At 36.3% G+C, this 15811-nt stretch overlaps 3 protein-coding genes across 3 annotated transcripts; all 3 read left to right on the top strand.

Moving 5' to 3' along the window:
- The first annotated feature begins 2916 nt into the window (after positions 1–2916).
- Positions 2917–4522, top strand: LOC132141156 (ependymin-1). Its single transcript, XM_059550437.1, has 6 exons — positions 2917–3049; positions 3196–3230; positions 3578–3712; positions 3836–4022; positions 4146–4230; positions 4327–4522. The coding sequence occupies exons 1-6, from the start codon at positions 2926–2928 to the stop codon at positions 4448–4450; spliced, it is 690 nt and encodes a 229-aa protein (XP_059406420.1). The 5' UTR covers positions 2917–2925; the 3' UTR covers positions 4451–4522.
- A 1305-nt stretch (positions 4523–5827) lies between these two features.
- LOC132140395 (pannexin-1-like) lies at positions 5828–13144 on the top strand. Its single transcript, XM_059549182.1, has 8 exons — positions 5828–6042; positions 7422–7558; positions 7641–7840; positions 8599–8790; positions 10524–10552; positions 10675–10985; positions 11197–11347; positions 12078–13144. Exons 1-8 carry the CDS (start codon positions 5862–5864, stop codon positions 12161–12163), a joined length of 1287 nt encoding a protein of 428 aa, XP_059405165.1. The 5' UTR covers positions 5828–5861; the 3' UTR covers positions 12164–13144.
- Positions 13145–14144: 1000 nt separating this feature from the next.
- Positions 14145–15741, top strand: ins (preproinsulin). The gene is made up of 3 exons (XM_059549181.1): positions 14145–14224; positions 14306–14493; positions 15552–15741. The coding sequence occupies exons 2-3, from the start codon at positions 14313–14315 to the stop codon at positions 15698–15700; spliced, it is 330 nt and encodes a 109-aa protein (XP_059405164.1). The 5' UTR covers positions 14145–14224; positions 14306–14312; the 3' UTR covers positions 15701–15741.
- Positions 15742–15811: the final 70 nt, after the last annotated feature.

Here is a 15811-nt window from a genome sequence, read left to right as displayed (position 1 = left end):
GAACAAAGAACCCACTCAATAAGAGTAAAACTGGGTCATATGCGCCTGTGGCAGGTTGAACTTTTTCAGCTGATAAAGGAAGTACAACCTCTGCTGAGCCTTTTTCACAATGGAGTCACTGTGATTATCCTACTTCAGGTCCTGAGAGATGGTGGTTCCCAGGAACCTGAATGTGATGGTGAGTGGGGGGAGAGCAGGGGCTATCTCCTGAAGTCTACAATCATCTCTTTAGTTTTGAGCTTGTTCAGCTCCAGGTTGTTGTGACTGCACCAGACAACCAGCTGCTCAACCTATTGTCTGTAAGCAGACTCATCACTATCCTAAATTAGGCCGATGACTGTAGTGTCTTCAGCAGTTTGACAGAGGGGTCTTTAGAGGTGCAGTCATTTGTGTAGAGAGAGAATAGCAGTGGGGAGAGAACTGTTCACTGTTGATGCGGGTTGTTTTTCATGTCCTTGGGTTAAAGCGACCCCGGTAACATGATATTTAACCCCTGGAGTCCGAATTCTATCAGGGGAACCCCACCAAAAACTTGTATTTTACCCCCTGGAATGCGATTTTTAATCGCCCCCCTAGAAATGTGATTGGGCTAGTTTTGAATAGCAATTGGGTGGGTTTTGTTGTGAAAACCTGGCAACCCTGCAGTGTCTCTGTACCGCAGCTCTGTACAATTTCAACTCATTTATTAGGCTCGAGCAAGACCGTATGACAATCACATTACATGATTTGATTGATTTTTACACAGAATGGGCGACAGCGCACCGCATTAAAAGAAATTATCATTCACATTTTCATAACCACTGGCCAAATTCAAAAACGAAACTAAAATTAAATCATCTTTGAGAGTAAGAAGGCCCTCGGGAGTTTTGGGGGCGCTACACAGCTTGCGTATTTTGCATATAGAGAGGAGAGAGAGAGAGAGAGAGAGAGAGAGAGAGAGAGCATATAACAATACTTGATCCTGCATTCTTGATCCAATGCTGGAATCCTAAAGGTACACCACAAATTGAACTCAAGCTTTTTTTTGTAAATTGTTTTGGGATGGTTATGCATGGGCCAACAGATCCTTTGCTAGACCTTTAATATGAATTCAGTTTACATAAAAATATCCAGATGCATGTAGTTGTATTAGGAATGCAAATCAGAGACATACTTCCAATCCATTCCATGAGTCAGGCATCAGAGTTTAAAGATTTATTAAAGATTATTGGAGTACAATACTATTTCAGTTTCTGTCTATTTCACTTTAATTCATTATCATTGTCTCTTTATTGTTTGTTAAATTTACTAGCAGTTTGAACATTTTCTTCACCAAATGTACCTCAAATGCTCCACAAAGGACAAATTGTGTGCAGTTCTTAAACAATATGATTATTTTAAAACATTGTCCTGAATCTATGAATAAATTGATGTTATAATAAAGAATATTGAATGAATAATGAATTGATATATGGAAAACTGAAAATAGTAAATCTGTCTGAATCTGTCATTTAGATTTGCATTTAAAATTCTTTGGTTTATTGTTCCCTTTTACCTAGAAAACAAGACTGACATCAAGCAGGGAAAGCAAATAAACGAAGTTTCGCCAGTTACAAGCATCCCGCATTGACTCCAGAACAGAGCCCATGAAGGTGACCGCAGTTCAACATCTGGGCTCTGATAGTCTGTACATGCATCAGCCACACATATTATTTATTCATCCCAAATTTATAATGAAAAGATTATTTTGCTAAGGCTTTATATTTGTAAGAAAGCCAGTTTAAGAAACACATCTGCTTTACAAAATTTACAGTTAGAAATATTTTGTACCAAACATCATCACAGTTATTGGAAAAGAATGATTATAAATTGAAGAAAGATTGGAAATTGAAAGATGCAGATTTCGCAACATGCATCAGCTAAATACACAAAGCTTTTCTTTAAAGCTGATCTCATTTTCCATACCCGGATCTTTACCATCTAAAGGTAAATGTCAGAACCAATTCCTGACAATCCCTGGCATAAAACAGCAATAGTGAAAGTGGCCTACAAATGTTTAGGGGGATTTCTTGCGTCCTCTTTACAAGAAAACAGAATCAATTAATTATAGTCAAAATTCTTATAAGTTACTAGGTATGCAGTTGAGTTTGTTCATGTCTCAGGTGTAAAGATTTGACGAGAGCTATATTTAAATTTGAAGTTTATGTTCATTTTGTTTGATTGCCAGTGGTACAAAAATAAGTGAAATCACATAAGTAACAAAACAACTGACCAGAATGTTTTCTTCAAATTCACATTTATTTAGAATTGACAACTAGACAAGAAACCTTAGAATTTAAATAATGAAGAACTTAAAGTCTTTACTTCTGCCATTGTTTGCTTTCTTTAACATTTTTACTTTTGCTGTTTTTACATACTTGCATATTTTACTTGTGTACGTGTTCTGTGGTTTGAAAGGTGGTTGGGGTCAAATCTTGAAATGTAAAAATCAGATGAAAACGCTTCTAAGTATTGCACACAGAAAGTACCAGATGGGTTTTTGTTTTCACACCTGTAGAACTGATTTTTGTTTTGTTTTGTTTTTTCCTTGATTGGGAAGTTCATTCAGGGCATCCTCAGTGTATTCCTCACCTTACATGAACTAAAATCATGTGAAGCGACACCAAATGTCTCTGAACTTATGGTCCACCAGTATGGAGCCAGCACCGCTGAGTGCTGATCAGAGGCCGGACGGGGGGGATTGTTTGTATAAATTCAAGATTTTTGACCTTGTTTTTCTTGTGAATAGTCATTTGTGCCAATTCTGGCCAGCTTTCTCATTTGCACTTACAAGAGAAGGTGATTTCGAAACATCTTTTGTTTTTTTCCACTGCTGGATGTCCAGGAGATTGAAGGGAGGGGGCATTTTTATGGGGTCCAGGGGTTATATAAAAAGCGCACTCTCTGATGTGGATGTGTCTGGACCTTAAGAAAGTTAAGAAGGCAATGATGCATACAGTCAAGCTGCTCTGTGTGGTTTTCTCGTGCCTGTGTGCTGTCGCCTGGGCTTCGTCTCATCGCCAACCATGCCGTAAGTGCTTTTTTGTCTTTACAGTAAAAGATGAATCAGTTTCTATAATATTACTGATTTTAACATTACTGGAGTTTTTTTTTATCTTAACGTTCTCTGAAGCTGTAGCTGATGTAAACACATTTTACTTTTAATATTTCTTTTAGATGCACCACCACTGACCAGTGGAACAATGAAAGTGGTGAGTGTACAAAAAGGTTTAATATTTATAGCTTGCAGTTAGTGTACAGTTTGGCTCTGTAATGAGAGAACCTTTAAAATAAGAGCCTTTAAAAATGCTGTGTCATACAATTACATGCATGAGCCTTCATTTTCTCACCATTTCTGAAACACTATAATTCAGAGATTGTAGAAGTCTTTCTAAATAATACAAACACTCATTTTAAGGCATCTACAGTGGTCATATTCCCTTTGATGCCATTTTGCATGGCATCATTGCCAAAAACCTATTGTAGAGTTAAATAAATAGGATTTTTGTTGAACATTTATACTGTTCTCTTTTGTTTTACATGCAAAATGCATATTCAGGTTTCAACAGGGGGTCATGACCTTGAATCTGGAGAGTTCAGTTATGACTCCAAAGCGAATAAATTTCGTTTTGTGGAGGACACTGCTCACGCGAACAAAACTTCTCATATGGACGTTCTCATACATTTTGAAGAGGTAGGTTTAATCAGCAAATCTGACACTCTCTATTCCTCTTCCTCTTTCAGCTTGTGATTCAAAGGTTTTTGTTTTTGTAGCTCTTTTCAGCAATACATATTTAAGCTCTTTATTTCCACACAGGGTGTACTTTATGAAATAGACAGTAAAAACGAGAGTTGCAAGAAGGAGACTCTGCAGTTCCGTAAGCACCTGATGGAGATTCCACCCGATGCCACTCACGAGTCTGAGATTTACATGGCCAGCCCCTCCATCACAGAGCAGGGACTCAGAGTTCGCGTGTGGAATGGAAAGTTGCCTGAACTTCATGGTCAATACCTTTTTGTTTTTACTTTTTGGTTATTTTATTGTTTTTAATAATCATGATTTTTAATATTTTACTGTTTCAGAATATCATGTTTATTTTTTTGGTGGGTTCCAATTTCGTTTTCAGCTCACTACTCTATGTCAACCACTTCCTGTGGCTGTTTGCCAGTCTCTGGCTCCTACCATGGTGAGAAGAAGGACCTTCACTTCAGGTACAGCAGAGACTAAATTAATGTTTCTCCGAAAAATGTTATTGTATCCTGCAGTTTTACAAATCAGTCATTAAACTGAGTTATTTTCTGCTTCAGTTTCTTCGGTGTTGAAACAGAAGTTGATGACCTGCAAGTCTTTGTGCCCCCGGCTTACTGTGAGGGGGTGGCATTTGAGGAAGCACCAGATGACCACTCCTTCTTCGACCTGTTCCACGATTAAAAAAAAACATATGATATACAAACTGCCAAAGGTGGCGACATACACTAATAAAAAGAGCATTTAAATAAAATATATTTCCTGTATCCATGTTTCTTTCTTCAGAAAAAGTCTGCAGTTTCTTTCTTCATTTCTTTTTTGTCTTTTGCAACTTGTTTCTTCACTTAAGTCAATAAAACTGAGCTTTCACCGAAATCCATTTTTGAGGTCTGTTTGAAAAACAAGATAATCCCAAATCAGTGTGGACAACAGAGGCCTTTAAAAACAAATCTGCAATTCCACAGTAAGACTTAAAGATCATTGAATGTAAAGAAGGAAAAAATAACTAAGAGTTCTTATTTCCAGGAAAAGTTAACTAAATGAATCCATCAAAAAGTGCAATGTAACATTTATATATCCATATAACCACGTTATTGAACGGTTAGTTCACGCTACTAAAATGATAAACACAGGACCACTGAATAAATGCTAAATGCACAAGGATGAATGGCAAATGAACTGCATTTCTTTACTGTTTAGTGCTGCAATAGCTTTTGTTCACGTGTTTGTTTCAATAAGAAATAGTGATGATCCCGAGAAAATTGGATGGCAGAGTCAGTGTCACATACAGAAAGAGAGTTGTGGGAAGCCAGATCACGGTCTTGTGAAAGCTGCATGGAGTCTCCGTGTGACGTATCTTCACTATCTGAGGATTACAACCAGCACCTCTATCTCTCTGCAAAGTCAGGGAAATTTACCAATTACAGATAAAGAAAATGTATTCATAATAACTTCAACATTGCGTTTATTTAAAAAAATTTAAATTTAGTTTTAAATTAATGCATAGTCAAATAGACTTTTTCCATGCAGTCTTTTATTCAAATAATAAGAATAATGAGGTATGATTTAATCATTTCACATGGCTTTGCACCATTTACATGAAGTGGCAAAAAATGATGCTTGCATAAAAATTAAAGAGTTGTACCAATAGCCTACTCAACATCTCCCAAATAAATATCATGTACACGTTTAAATAGGTTAATACAAAATTACAAGTGTATGGGCTTAATCAAAACATTGTATTATTATTATTTTAGTTTACCACTAGCCTAGTAGTTATCCCTCTTACTTTATTGCTGTCTTTATTTAATAGCAAATGTGTTTGTCAAAGGTCTGTTTTCTTTGTCTCATGAAATCACACTTGTATCAGACTTCACACTTGATTTTATGTCTCATTAAAACACACTATGTAGGTAAGTGTGTAACGAGCTTTTTAAAAACGTACAGAAGATTTGATGCTGTTTTTTGGACAACTGGATAAGGTTTCTACAGTTCCCTCTGGTGTTGTTATTGGATGGTGAATCCTGCACGAGACCCTGCCCACCGGAACTAGCGGTGCACTTGACACTTATTGTAGCTACATTTAATCTCAATAATGGCAATAGCACGCGTTGCCACCGAATATGTGTTTTCTGATTTTTTATTGAAAGAGCAGAGTGACTCTAAGTATAAAGGCCTGCGTCTGGAACTGGCAACAGACAAACTGGTCACTTTTATCGCGGTTGGGCTTCCTTTGTTACTCATCTCACTCGCCTTTGCACAAGAAGTCTCTGTGGGTCAGTAGTATATAATTTGAAATTTGATAGAGACGAAGAGGCTTAAACCTGTGGAGATACCAGTTTCAAACGGATAATCACGAAGCGCATCTCTCGGTTATAGCCTATTGCAACTTAATGTCATTTTTTTAATGTTACAAAGACTGATGCCAAACGCTAATCGGTTTTGTGTGTAAAATCCAGAATGGGCGCGTCACTGCTGAAGATGCTTCAGGAGCGACGTGCGCGTTCACAAAACAAAACATAATGACACGCATCAGCAATGTAAAAGCATGCGAACTGTTAACATCGTAAGGATAAAATACACTTATATATATTTAGACCATTGTAGCTATCTTTGGTTTATTTTTATTTCAGCCGGTGTAGTTGAGGGCGTGTTCTCTGTTTCGGTGGAAAGGAGTCGGAGGCAGAAATGACACACTTCTTGACTTCAATCACAACTAAACCAGATTGTTACTCTTAGCAAAGATCTGTCTTCCTCTGATCAAAAGAGTTGTTATACAAAAACAGGAAAAGAGCATAATCCCAACAAACACAGAACGTTCTGATATGGTTTCCAGTTTGTTATTTATTTGGGAACCAAATAAGAATGTTCTGTGAACCAAAAATTGTTAGCTTTTATTTTTTTACTATCTTTGATGCTATTTAATTCAGAATTTATTTTATCTGTAGGTTGTTGGTTAAAAGTTGCAACATTATCCATATAATATGGTTGTCTTCATGGTTAGGCTCTATCGTTATACGTTTTTAATAAAATAAATGCAAAAACTAATGACTATTTATAATAAAATGATTACTGTTATTATAATATTAAAATCAGTAACACTCTGAGTTGTTAAAGTTCCCTCACACATATACTGTATACTGTCATTTAATCACTCTTGTGTCATTCCAAAACTTACTTTAATTTATCTGCAGAATGTAAAAGAAGATATATTGAGAAACGTCTAAGTTTTTTTTCTTCTCCATACAATGGAACTCAGTGGGCTCCAATATTGTTTGGTTACTAATATTCTACAATATATCTTCTTTTGTGCTACTTTTGTCAATAATTCACAGACATTTAGGTACATTAGTAGTCTGTCAAGTATGAAGCAAGCAATTCTCCTGGGTTTCATGATGAATTTAAGATGAGTGTTTGAAAGTCATTTATAAATGGACATAATTATCATAAAGCACACCGACATAATACACAGGAATATCTTTTGCTCATAAAAACATGCAAAAAGCACCTTGTATTTCTGTCTTAAGTAGCATAGTTGAGCATTTTTTGGATGAGATTAATCTCATTTCTACACATGACTTAAGACTTAATAAGTAACTTATGACTTAAGCTATAAGTAAAATTTCAAGTTGTTGTGTAATTTCCTCTCTCTTAGGTACTCAGATCACATGTTTTCCACCCACTAACTTCACATTGAGACAGGCTGCATATGTGGACTCCTTCTGCTGGGCTGCAGTAGAGCATCACCCTTCAGAAAATGGAGCTGATAGCGCCCCCCTTAATCTACACAAGGTAATGATGAACAACAGTGATGTATCCAAAGAGGTTCTTTGTTGCTTTGTTTTGGTCTTATTCTCTGTCTCTTTACTTGCAGTTCTTTCCGTATATCCTTCTGCTGGTTGCAACTCTCATGTATATTCCTGCTCTCTTCTGGCGCTTCACGGCTGCCCCTTCCCTATCTTCTGACCTCAGTTTTATCATGGAGGAACTTGACCGTTGCTACAACCGTGCCATCCGCCTCACCAAGAGCCTCACAACCAAACACGACAAAGACATTGTAGAAGACCCACACAGGTGTAGTGAACTGAACATCTTCAAAAATCTAGCTGCGATGGCAACCTGAAGTTTTGAATTGTGAGATAAACAAAGGCTTGAATTCCTGCAGAATATTTAAACACTCCAAACAGTCAGTTTGCTTCAAGATCAACTCAGGTCCAGACTGAGACTCAGTAAATCTGTATCAGTAAAAAAAAATGTTGAGGTTTAAAAAGAAGTGTTGTATTATCACCAAGGCTGCATTCGTTTGATCAAAAATAATGTAAAACAGGAATATTAAACATTACAAATGTAATGGAAGTAATGTTTTTCTATTTTACCGTATTTTTAAATGTAATTTATTTATGTAATGGCAAAACTGAATTTTCAGCAGCTGTTACTCCAGTCTTCAGTGACACATGATCTTTCATAAATCATTCTAATATTCTTTAGAAAGTTCAAAAAAAAGAAAGTTCAAAAGAACAGCATTTATTTATTCATTTGAAATACAAATATTTTGTAACTTTATACATTCTCATACTGTCACTTCAACGCATCAATTTAATGCTGAATAAAATTTTCAAATAAAAAAAAATATTAAAATAATTTTCCTATATGAATGCTTGTGAACAACAGACTTCTTTGCTATTTAAGCTTCCTTTCTATTTCATTTCCTTTCTCATCCTTAACCCAAATATTTAAATATCTTTAATATTCTGATTCTGCTGATCTTAACCTTAATCTTAAACCCCTCTATTCTCTCTCTCTCTCTCTCTCTCTCTCTCTCTCTCTCTCAGTGGTCTTGAAATGACTGAAGCTTGTTTTAAGTACCCTCTTGTAGAGCAGTACTTAAAGACAAAGCGTTCATCTTGGGCTTTGGCTGCAAAATATCTGCTTTGTCGGGTTTTAACATTCCTCACTTTACTGCTGGCCTGCTTTTATCTGACCTACTACATCTTTTGGGTGTCACCCAGTGACAGAGGTGGAAAGTAACGAATTACATTTACTCGCGTTACTGTAATTGAGTAGCTTTTTTGTGTACTAATACTTTTTAAAGTAATTTTTTAAATCTGTAATTTTACTTTTACTTAAGTATATTTTGTTTGAAGTATTGTACTTCGCTACATTTTAAAACACATTAATTACTGAGTAAAAAAGAAAAAAAAAATCGCTCCCTAGAAACTACGGCAGTAAATAATGGGCAGGAGGGCAAACTGGCGCTAAAATCACAAGAAAGATGCAGACGGACAAAACAGGCGTTAGTGGTGCAGACACCGCAGAAAACGAAACCCCGTCACATTCTGAAGTTGAACTCGAAGGAAATGAAGTGAACCCCTGGCCATATGTATGCTCTATTATGCAGTGTAAGCTGTACTTGCCTAGGAAGACCAAACTAGCAGCTTATAAAATCTCGACAAGACATCAACCCTTCGCAAGAATGTAGAGGTAAGCTAAATAATTGCATCGTTGCATTGGTGGTTAAAATGAAGCTTTGACATTTTAGCAAGAGGTTTTGCACAAATTAGCCAAAAAGACAGTGGTGAGGAGTGTGCTATTTTTGTTTTAATGATGTGCACGCGCATTTATAGTGCGTTCTTTCACTGTGTGATTCAGTCTCCTAAAATGCATTTAGCATGATCACAAAATTGAAGATATAGGGGCAGAAAATTCACATATTTATATAATTTCATGTATTAAATCAAAATCACACAAAGAATGCCATCTTTTCCTCCAAAAATCATCATGAATATATACATACATATATATAACAGTTCAGTAAACAAGTTAATTAAGAGACTTGCGTTTTAGACACCATATTGCCTTTTTAGCTCTATTTCTACAACAGAAAATAATTCCAAACACAGCCACCAAAGCACAGTTTTGCGTCTCTGAGCAACGTGACAGTGATTCGTTCCTGAATGAATCAACCGTTTAAATGATTCGGTTCAATCGCAATGACTCACTTATTAACAGTGACTTGCTGACACATACTGGCCATTTTAATTTCACATTTAAAGTATCTTTTGATTTTTTAAAATAATTAATTTCTTATCATTTCAAATGAGTATTCAACATTTTATGTCGTGTATATCAAAACATTATTCATGCATTTGTAACTGCAGGTTAAATGCATTCTTGTCCTGCACTAAACAGTGTAATACATCTAAATGCCACTTCCAATGAATCTTCTGCATTTCCTCTGCATTAAAAGATGAGTTTGTTGATACTGATTTGCCTGGTAACAGCCCAAATGTTTTATTATTCTAAATTATTGATTCCTTTAATTAAAAACAACTAGTTTGAGATTAATAGACCTATCCCAGGGGTGTCAAACTCAGTTCCTGGAGGGCCGTAGCCCTGCAGAGTTTAGTTCTAACCCTGCTCCAGCACACATATCATGTAGTTTTCAAATAAACCTAAATGATTAGATGAGCTGGATCAGGTGTGTTTAATTAGGGTTATATCTAAACTGTGCAGGACTGTGGCCCTCCAGGAACTGAGTTTGACACCCCTAGGCCTGTCCCATTTTTGACTCCCTTCCACTGTTAAAATGTAACTAAGTAATTTTTACTCTGAGTAAATTTTAAATGAGCTACTTTTTACTTTTACTTGAGTAGATTTTTAGACTGGTACTTTTACTTGTACTTAAGTAAAATTTCATTAATGTAATGGTACTTTTACTTGAGTAGAATATTTTTGTACTCTTTCCACCTCTGCCCAGTGATCAGTTCTCCTGTAACCTTCGCAGAGGTCTGTGCTAGATAATGTGTTTCAGTACATGTGATACACTTCAAAAATGAATATTAAGATGTGAGAGTGTGCATCTAATAATTTTTTGATGTTTCTTTTTTCTGAATTGTGTTTGTCTCCAGGTATATTAGTAAATGAGAGTGCGGTGCCAGATGCAGTTCAGTGTAAGCTGGTGGCGGTGGGTGTTTTCCACCTGCTAAGTTGCATGAATCTGGTGGTGTATTTACTGCTAGTACCGGCTGTGGTTTACGCTTCCTTCCAACCTGCTTGTCAGCACCAGCGTGCTCAGTTCCTCCGTCCATACCACCTGTTGCCTGCTTTCGGTCACGTGCTGGATTTGCAGCCTACAACTCGCCGTTATGATGACCTCAGCATCTACCTGCTGTTCTTGGAGGAAAACCTGAGTGAGCTTAAGAGCTACAAATGTTTGCAGGTTTGTAAACATCGAAAACATTTCAACGTTTGAATTCTATGTATCTGATTTATCTTTTTGTCAAGGGTGTTAAGTTCTTTATAGATTGTTATATCTGGTATAAAAATATATAATATATATAAAAAATATGCACTAATATCTCATTCCCAGAACTGAATGCTGGTGTCAGTGAGTGATGACTAATACATTTGTTTGTGATTTGTGTAAACAGGTGTTGGAGCTGCTGTCAGAGGGAGGGGAAGCTGCATTTGACACCATGTGTCTCCTCAGGACTCTAGGACAAGTGAGGAGTGACATGGTGGACAGAAAACAAGCCCAAACTGGAAATGGAAATGCAGAGAAAGAAATCTCTGAAATGAAGGGTAAGTATAACATCAGTAAAGTGATAACAAGGCACACAATAATTACTTGTATTTGCTTCACAATTAATTTGTCTTTTTTGTATGGTTTACTGCTGATATTATGTTGGCTTAAAACTAAAAAAGAAATCTATAATCCAATGAAATACAGCTTTGAGATCAAATGGCTTTCATGTTTCTTATATGTGACCCTGGACCACAAAACCAGTCTTAAGTGTCAGTTTTTTTTAAATTGAGGTTTATATACCATCTGAAAGCCTGATAAATAATCTTTCCAGTGATGTATGGTTTTTTAGGATCGGACAATATTTTGCAGAGATACAACTATTTGAATATCTGGAATCCGAGGGTGAAAAAAAAATACTGAGAAAATCACCTTTGAAGTTGTCCAAATGTATTCTTAGCAAAGCATATTACTAATCAAAAATTATGTTTTGATATATTTTCGGTAGGAAATATACAAAATATCTTCATGGAACATATTAATACCCTAATAATTTTTGGCGTAAAAGAAAAATAGATAATTTTGACCCATACAATGTATTTTTGGCTATTGCTAAAAATATACCCCAGCGACTTAAGAATGGATTTGTGCTCAAAAGTCACATACTGTATGTGAAGAGAATGAACACACTTATTAATGAAGTAAAATAAGTAAAAAAAGCAAAGCACACAGGTAAAACATCTGTCTTGTTGTGCCAACTGTTGCTATATCAGTGTGTTTTATCTCTAGATGCCTCTTCTTTTCTGCTGAATGATGGAGGACAGACAGAAAAAAGCTGCGGCTGTGTGGAAGATGTAAGACACAGGGTGGTCTAACATATAACAAAGTCAAATCAAATGACACACAATGAGTTTTTAAATATGAAGGATATGTAAGATTATATAATGCTTGTATATAACTGATTATTTACTAATTTACTAACTGAAGAATTGATCTGCATGAGGTTTTTATGCCTTATATTAATAGAAATGGGATGAATGTTTTTATAACATGATAAAGTTATTATTTGTGAGGCTGACTAATGTTTAGACCCTATCGTATGCATTATGAAAACAATGTTACAACATATATTCTGGGGTGTCCGTTGTAGGTACAGTATTGTTGCAACAATGAGATAGAAAAAAACTAAATGGATAATTAAGATTACTAACAACTGACTTCTGCCCATGATGCTTCTTGGTAACAAACCATTTAAATAATTCCTCTTAACACAATTAATTTAAATAAAAAAAATGGCTGCAAGAGTATAATGTGACCAAGAAATCTTAAGAAGTCTTTTCTTCATAAACCATCCAATGCTAATGTTTATATGCATCATCTACTTGCAAAATTGTGGTGCAGAGGCAACATCATAAAACAGTTAAGATAGAAGGGATGTATGCATGTAATTTTATGATGCATGCCAACCAAAGATTTGGGTGGGTAAGACTTAACCATTTCTAGATGTACTAATGCACTGCCTATGCAAAAAGCAGTAATCAAACATACGAAATATAATGTATGATATGTATAAAACTATGTATATGTATAATCATTTTTATTTAATTTCTTAATATTTTGTAGTTGTGTATTTATTTGATGTTTGTGTCAGAGATGTTGTAATTCTAATTGTAATTTTTGGTTTTATGTCTTCTTACCTTAATTTCTAGATGATACAGTAAATTGCATGTCTTCAGAGGTGAGCTCTTCAAAAATGGTGCTTGTAATCCTAAAAAGTGACTTTTAGTCTTTCAGTGACTTCATTCAGGGATGTAGAATACATACTTGTAATGCAATAAAAAGCACTCCATTTCCCACATAAATCTGTATTTTTCTCTGTTATCATGGATTTATATACCTTCAGTACGTAAAGTTCAGCACTAACATTTGTTCAGATATATTTCAGTAATCCAGCTTCACATGCTCATTTAGTGCTAAATATAAAATATTGTTTTATGAGGTGGCTTTAACAGTTACAGACTTGGAAAAACAAAGAAGTGGCAATAAGGACCAAAAACAAAGAATAATTTAAAGGGTTAGTTCACCAAAAAATGAAAATTATGTCATTAATAACTCACCCTCATGTCGTTCCAAACCCGTGAGACCTCCGTTTATCTTCGGAACACAGTTCAAGGTATTTTAGATTTAGTCCGAGAGCTCTCAGTCCCTCCATTGAAACCGTGTGTACAGTATACTGTCCATGTCCAGAAAGGTAATAAAAACATCATCAAAGTAGTCCATGTGACATCAGAGGGTCAGTTAGAATATTTTGAAGCATCGAAAATACATTTGAACGGAGGTCTTACGGCTTTGGAACGACATGAGACATTTTTGGGTGAAATAACCCTTTAAGCGCAAAGGGTTCTTCAGTCTGATATGGTTCTAAATGGAATGGTTACATGTAAAGTATGATGTCACAAATATTACACTACTAATGAGACATCTAATCCCATTATCTCTAGAATAAGACATCCTGCCGTTTCACTCACAATCTTTACAAAGAAAAGTCACCAGCTGTCACCTTCCAGCAGATCTATGATCAGGTCGTTCTGTGGAAACTTCTACTCTCAACAATTATTAACAATTAACCAAAACCCACTTGAGCTCGTCAGTTCAGGCTACTAGACCTGCGTGAGCACCAGAATGTGTTTGTCTTTGGTGAGCGTAGTAGCACTCAGGAGTTAATGTGAATTAGTTTGGCAAACACAGCTAATGTGGCATGTGTAATTGGACAGTCACTTAAAAGTGTTAAAGTGTGTTTGCGCACAAGATTCGTTTTCTGCTGACAAAGACTGTAGAACCTGCATATGTATAAAAGTGAGAAGCACACACTGTTCGTCCCAAACCTTCTCTCGTCTACCATCTCTGCTATTCCTTATCCTCCACTTCAAGAACAGGTATGTGACCGGCAGGATGCTAAATGAACAGATAGTTCTATTGTAACTGGTGCTGCATGTAAACATGCGTCTTTCTGCCAGCGTGACCATGGCAGTGTGGCTCCAGGCTGGTGCTCTGTTGTTCCTGTTGGCCGTCTCCAGTGTGAATGCTAATGCAGGGGCCACGCAGCACCTGTGTGGATCCCATCTGGTCGATGCCCTCTACCTGGTCTGTGGTCCTACAGGCTTCTTCTATAACCCCAAAAGAGATGTTGTTGACCCTCTTCTGGGTAAGGAAGACTATGTAGAGAATCTTTGAAAAGTATGGAAATATGGGAAGAGATGCTAGGAAACTAATAATACTGAGGGGAAGTCGTGGCCTAATGGTTAGAGAGTCGGACTCCCAATCGAAAGGTTGTGAGTTCAAGTCCCGGGCCGGCAGGAATTGTGGGTGGGGGGAGTGCATGTACAGTTCTCTCTCCACCTTCAATACCACGACTTAGGTGCCCTTGAGCAAGGCATCGAACCCCCAACTGCTCCCCGGGCGCCGCAGCATAAATGGCTGCCCACTGCTCCGGGTGTGTGCTCACAGTGTGTGTGTGTGTGTGTGTGTTCACTGCTCTGTGTGTGTGCATTTCGGATGGGTTAAATGCAGAGCACAAATTCTGAGTATGGGTCACCATACTTGGCTGAATGTCACGTCACTTTCACTTTCACATACTCTGGATACTGCAAAGACATTCCACCCATCCTGTAATTAATGTATTTAATATTGTGTAGTGTACATAGTACGTTTTGTGTGCCTTTTAAATGCAAATACATTGCATGAAGAAGATAACACTGAAATAATAATATTTTTTACCAGTTGTTCTAATATGCTGATGTGGTGCTAAAGTAAAATTTCTTATTATCAATGTTAGACTAAGTAGATATTTTTGTAGTAACTGAATACTTTTCCAGGATTCTTTGATAAGTGGAAAGTAAAAAAAAAAAAAAAAATAAAATAAAAAAAAACACATTAATTTTTAAAAAAATAGAAATGCCATTACTGTCACTTTTGATAAATTAAAAAAAATAACTTTCACACCAAACATATGAATGGTAGTGTATTTGTATAAAATATGTATAATGTGTAAAACAACTTTTAAAAACACATTTATGGTATCTCATCAAGTTTAGAAATGATATTTTGGGGAAAATTCAAAAGGATTTAACCTCTGTAGCAATGATTGTCTTCATTTTATTCTTTATCCAACTGAATGGGGAACTTCAAAGAATAGCAGCAATTTTGCCTTTTATATAAGACTAGACTAATGTCAGGATTTTCCCCATTGTTGTGTTTTTCCAGGTTTCCTTCCTCCAAAGTCTGCCCAGGAAACTGAGGTGACCGACTTTGCATTTAAAGATCATGCCGAGCCGATAAGGAAGAGAGGCATTGTGGAGCAGTGCTGCCACAAACCCTGCAGTATATTTGAACTGCAGAATTACTGTAACTAAAGATCCTGCGCATGTCCCGTGCCAACTGCCAGTGACTTGAGCAACCAGCTGTTTGCACACAGGCACAGGTCTTAATGCTCTTGATTAGTTTTTCATATAAAATAAAACAAA

The sequence above is a fragment of the Carassius carassius genome, chromosome 5 (assembly GCF_963082965.1).
Source record: "Carassius carassius chromosome 5, fCarCar2.1, whole genome shotgun sequence".
NCBI classification, from domain to species: Eukaryota; Metazoa; Chordata; class Actinopteri; order Cypriniformes; family Cyprinidae; genus Carassius; species Carassius carassius.
Note: the sequence above shows the minus strand (reverse complement) of the source record. Positions and strands in the feature narration are given on the sequence as shown.